General features: G+C 41.2%; 1 protein-coding gene across 1 annotated transcript; it reads right to left on the bottom strand.

Annotated features, from left to right (window-relative positions):
- Positions 1 to 375: 375 nt before the first annotated feature.
- On the bottom strand, positions 376 to 2,480 carry LOC134825412 (mucin-13-like). The gene is made up of 2 exons (XM_063837588.1): positions 2,475 to 2,480; positions 376 to 1,125 (listed from the first exon to the last, which is right to left on the bottom strand). The coding sequence occupies exons 1-2, from the start codon at positions 2,478 to 2,480 to the stop codon at positions 376 to 378; spliced, it is 756 nt and encodes a 251-aa protein (XP_063693658.1).
- Between the last annotated feature and the right edge of the window lie 3,021 nt (positions 2,481 to 5,501).

Below are 5,501 nucleotides of genomic sequence, written 5' to 3'. Positions count from 1 at the left end.
AGTTACATAAACCTGAGAATAAGCTCCATTGTTCTCCAATTCATTGTTATTCGTTACGTTAACTTGATACTGTACACATTGATTAAGGTACACGGTTTTAGTAAGGCAATTAGTGATTAGTCTAGTTTCTAGACATCACCAGTACAACATCACCAGTTATCATGCTCTTCTTTTGTTTCTCCCATCAGATATGCCTTGCTTCCAGTTCCTCGTATTGTATTTAAGTATTTACAGCCACCATTCAACCTTCTTACAAGTTACAACCATCCTATAGGCTATACACTGTATACTGTATAGGGTATAGTATACAGCTACCTGCAGGAACCAATAATGCCTGTACACGCATAAAGTATAAATTATGCAGTGGTTTAGTTGCTAACCTGGCAGCATGCCAGCCTCTATTTTACCTGGCGGCGTGCCAGCCTCTATTTTACCTGGCGGCGTGCCAGCCTCTATTTTACCTGGCGGCGTGCCAGCCTCTATTTTACTTGGCGGCGTGTGAGCTTCTATTTTACTTGGCGGCGTGCCATCCTCTATTTTACTTGGCAGCGTGTGAGCCTCTATTTTACCTGGCGGCGTGCCAGCCTCTATTTTACTTGGCGTCGTGCCAGCCTCTATTTTACCTGGCGGCGTGCCAGCCTCTATTTTACTTGGCGTCGTGCCAGCCTCTATTTTACTCGGCGTCGTGCCAGCCTCTATTTTACCTGGCGGCGTGCCAGCCTCTAATTTACCTGGCGGCGTGCCAGCCTCTATTTTACTTGGCGTCGTGCCAGCCTCTATTTTACTTGGCGTCGTGCCAGCCTCTATTTTACTTGGCGGCGTGCCAGCCTCTATTTTACTTGGCGGCGTGCCAGCCTCTATTTTACTTGGCGTCGTGCCAGCTTCTATTTTACTTGGCGGCGTGCCAGCCTCTATTTTACCTGGCGGCGTGCCAGCCTCTATTTTACTTGGCGGCGTGCCAGCCTCTATTTTACTTGGCGTCGTGTCAGCCTCTATTTTACTCGGCGTCGTGCCAGCTTCTATTTTACTTGGCGGCGTGCCAGCCTCTATTTTACCTGGCGTCGTGTCAGCCTCTATTTTACTTGGCGGCGTGCCAGCCTCTATTTTACTTGGCGTCGTGTCAGCCTCTATTTTACCACTTTACACTCCACGTGGGGCAGTGATCATTTGTCTTCAAATTGTCGCTGAAACCTTTACTAAGTTACTAGCTGTCAGAGGTAAGATTCTCTGATCGTTACCATTACCCAATATAGCAAGCCCCGCTTATTCCACACTTGTTAAATTATATTGTTGCTCTGTGTTAAAGTTTTGTTAGTAATTATCATAATTGTTATTTTTTATTTGTACCTATGCTATGGATATTGGATATACTAGTTAAGTATTCTGGTTGCAGATATTGGATATGCGTATAGCTTTCTAGTTAACGTTGTATTGTATGTGTACTACATTTGACCAATGTGGTTTAGCAAAGATCTGGGTATCACACTCAATCATTACTCATTTTCTAAAGGGCCAATTAGCGAATCAAACTGATTAATATGATTCGCCTCTCGCCGAAATATGTCAAGAGTTTTGGTTACTAAACTTATAAGGTTATGAGGTACACTCAAATCCTGCTACTTACAAATCAGCTCTATTTATAAAGTTATTAATCAATATTCACTGCAATGAACCTTGTGAACTGTTCTAGCGTATTATTATTGGCACATTATAATAAGTAGTAATAATATATAAAAATATATGTATATATTATATAAAATAGTAGGAATCTGTGGTTTATCACAATGATGACTACAGTACTAGTGATATATAGTAGTAGTAGTAGTAGTATTAGAATATTAGTCTGTTAAAGTGTTATAAAAGTCCGCAGAGTCTGTTAAAGTCCGCAGAGTCTGTTAAAGTCCGCAGAGTCTGTTAAAGTCCGCAGAGTCTGTTAAAGTCCGCAGAGTCTGTTAAAGTCCGCAGAGTCTGTTAAAGTCCGCAGAGTCTGTTAAAGTCCGCAGAGTCTGTTAAAGTCCGCAGAGTCTGTTAAAGTCCGCAGAGTCTGTTAAAGTCCGTAGATTCTGTTAAAGTCCGCAGAGTCTGTTAAAGTCCGCAGAGTCTGTTAAAGTCCGCAGAGTCTGTTAAAGTCCGCAGAGTCTGTTAAAGTCCGCAGAGTCTGTTAAAGTCCGCAGAGTCTGTTAAAGTCCGCAGAGTCTGTTAAAGTCCGCAGAGTCTGTTAAAGTCCGCAGAGTCTGTTAAAGTCCGCAGAGTCTGTTAAAGTCCGCAGAGTCTGTTAAAGTCTGCTGAGTCTGTGAGAACCCCTAAATCACAAAATACACATTCTCTAGAAACTGAACCCTTGTAAACATCATTACAAATAGAACACTAGTATATAATATAATAGTCCCATTACGAACATTAGATTTTGTTTGCAAAACATCGCTTTTGTAAAGGTATTAGGTGTGTTTGTTGTAATAACATGCACCTAATACCCTCATATTCGCTGTTTGATTATTGCCACTTACTGTTAAATTGACTCTTCGCGTGCGTGCGTGCGTGCGTGCGTGTCGGTAATTTCCGAACGGCTTAATCAAGAAAAGGGTTAAAGTTGTCGGACTGGTTTTTTTTCAGTATAGTTTCGACAAAACTATCTCTCTCTCTCTCTCTCTCTCTCTCTCTCTCTCTCTCTCTCTCTCTCTCTCTCTCTCTCTCTCTCTCTCTCTCTCTCTCTCTCTCTCTCTCTCTCTCTCTCTCTCTCTCTCTCTCTCTCTCTCTCTCTCTCTCTCTCTCTCTCTCTCTCTCTCTCTCTCTCTCTCTCTCTCTCTCTCTCTCTCTCTCTCTCTCTCTCTCTCTCTCTCTCTCTCTCTCTCTCTCTCTCTCTCTCTCTCTCTCTCTCTCTCTCTCTCTCTCTCTCTCTCTCTCTCTCTCTCTCTCTCTCTCTCTCTCTCTCTCTCTCTCTCTCTCTCTCTCTCTCTCTCTCTCTCTCTCTCTCTCTCTCTCTCTCTCTCTCTCTCTCTCTCTCTCTCTCTCTCTCTCTCTCTCTCTCTCTCTCTCTCTCTCTCTCTCTCTCTCTCTCTCTCTCTCTCTCTCTCTCTCTCTCTCTCTCTCTCTCTCTCTCTCTCTCTCTCTCTCTCTCTCTCTCTCTCTCTCTCTCTCTCTCTCTCTCTCTCTCTCTCTCTCTCTCTCTCTCTCTCTCTCTCTCTCTCTCTCTCTCTCTCTCTCTCTCTCTCTCTCTCTCTCTCTCTCTCTCTCTCTCTCTCTCTCTCTCTCTCTCTCTCTCTCTCTCTCTCTCTCTCTCTCTCTCTCTCTCTCTCTCTCTCTCTCTCTCTCTCTCTCTCTCTCTCTCTTTCAACTGCGAAGTCCCTGCCGTAGGCGCGGGTTACACTAGTAATACTATAACAAATGTATAATATATTGCTATATAATACCATATAATACCATATAACACTATTTTATACTATATTACAATACTATATAATACTATATAATACTATATAATAATGCTATATAATACTAAACGCTCCAAGCTTGTATGATAACATCATTTCCTGGTCCATGTAGCTCTTAGTTAAAGAGCTTTGTAGTAGCAATAGTAGTAGCTGTGTTGCTGTAGTTTGTAGTTCTGTTGCTGTAGTTTGTAGTTCTGTAGTAGTAGTAGTTTGTAGTTCTTGCGCGAGAGAGAATTGTTATGTTGTGGTGTTTCTTTGTACATAATATATAACTGCGTAGTTTATCTTTCGTTATATTTTTTTTAAAGAGTTCTCACAGAACATTGTTTTTCAAGCTCTCAGTTTTTAGACTGATTTTTGACAGTGTCAAACTGATTTGCTGTAAGCTGATTGGTTAATCTACATTTATGTAACACTACCATATAAGGTATCGGTAACATTACTATATAAGGTAGTGTTACCATGGTAACACTAAATATCCTAGTAGGCTTACTATTTATTTAGTTACTATATAACGCGAGCAACAGTAGTATTGTTATATATAACTACATGATATTATTATCTAACAAAACATAACATAAACCTAATAAACACCATCCAATATGTTTATAAGATGTGTATCAGTGAAATAAAATATAAACAGTTGTACACTATCTGTCACTAGTTCAATGTGATGTGGGTTACTCGCTCTGTGTAAAAGCTTTGTTTGTACCACTGTTAATGTTATTATGTTATGTTATATGTTATGTTATGTTATATCCATTGTTACTATTTTAGGTTATCAATACATTTGTTGTTATTTGATGTGTTTATTCTAAGTTTTGTGTGTGAATTTCTTTGCTTGTCGTGTAGTAGTGTCGTGTAACAGTTTGTGCAGCGCAACTGGCCATCGCAGAAAACAGTTCGATAACTAGCGCTGGATAGCGACAACTAGCGCTGGATAGCGACAACTAGCGCTGGCCAGCGCTAAGCGATAGCCAGCGCTGGCCATCGATTGCCAGCGCAAAATGTTTGCGATATTACTCGTCAGCTAGCGCTGGCCAGCGCTAGCCAGCGCTAGCCAGCGCTAACCAGCGCTAACCAGCGCTAACCAGCCAGCACAATGTATCAACATCATATACTTGCGATATTACTCGTCAGCCAGCGCTGGCCAGCGCAAAATATGAAAATCAAATATTTGCGATATTAAGCTCGTCAGCCAGCACTGGCCAGCGCAATATAGTTGCAATAATAATATTATTCGTCAGCTAGCGCTAGCCAGCGCAATGCCAATAACTCAAAATCAAATATTTGCGAAATTATTAATCGTCAGCTGACGCTGACTGACCAGCGCAATATATTTGCAATATTTCTTGTCAGCTTAACGGGTGATACTCGTAAAATTGGAAATATTTTTTCAAATCCAAGTCCAACTCGGTGAGCAAATATTTGTAAAACTAAAGGTACGGTTATAAACCTACATTTACATTTACAATCGTTAGCGTTGGCTTACTACTACTAGCTGGGCGGAGCTCAACTTACTGGGCGGCGCTCAGCCTGTCATTCCACCGAATTTCTATTCTAATAGTAATATCGCAAGTATATAGTAATATCGCAAGTATATGATTTTGATACATTGCGCTGGCCAGCGCTGGCTAGCGCTAGCTAGCGCTAGCTGACGAGTAATATCGCAAAAATTTTGCGCTGGCTATCGCTTAGCGCTGGCCAGCGCTGGCCAGCGCTAGTTGTCGCTATCCAGCGCTAGTTGTCGCGTTTTGACTATCGCAAAAGAACCCACACTCGTGCAACACACGTCTAACACACGAGTGTAAAAGCTTCAACATATAAGTTTGTTTTACAAATTTAAAAATTAATTGCGGAGCTCTTTTATTTTCACGAAATTAACGACGATAACGGAAAGTATTACCGTGGTAATATGGTTTTTATGGAACTGTTTTTATGGTACTGTTACCATGGTAATATTGCCTTGTATGGTAGTTTTAACATGGTAATATTGCCTTATATGGTAGTGTTACCATGGTGATATTACCTAATATGGTGGTGTTACCATGGTGATATTGCCACATCTAA

Source organism: Bolinopsis microptera, chromosome 13, assembly GCF_026151205.1.
Source record: "Bolinopsis microptera isolate Bmic1 chromosome 13, MBARI_Bmic_1.0, whole genome shotgun sequence".
NCBI lineage: Eukaryota > Metazoa > Ctenophora > Tentaculata > Lobata > Bolinopsidae > Bolinopsis > Bolinopsis microptera.
Note: the sequence above shows the minus strand (reverse complement) of the source record. Positions and strands in the feature narration are given on the sequence as shown.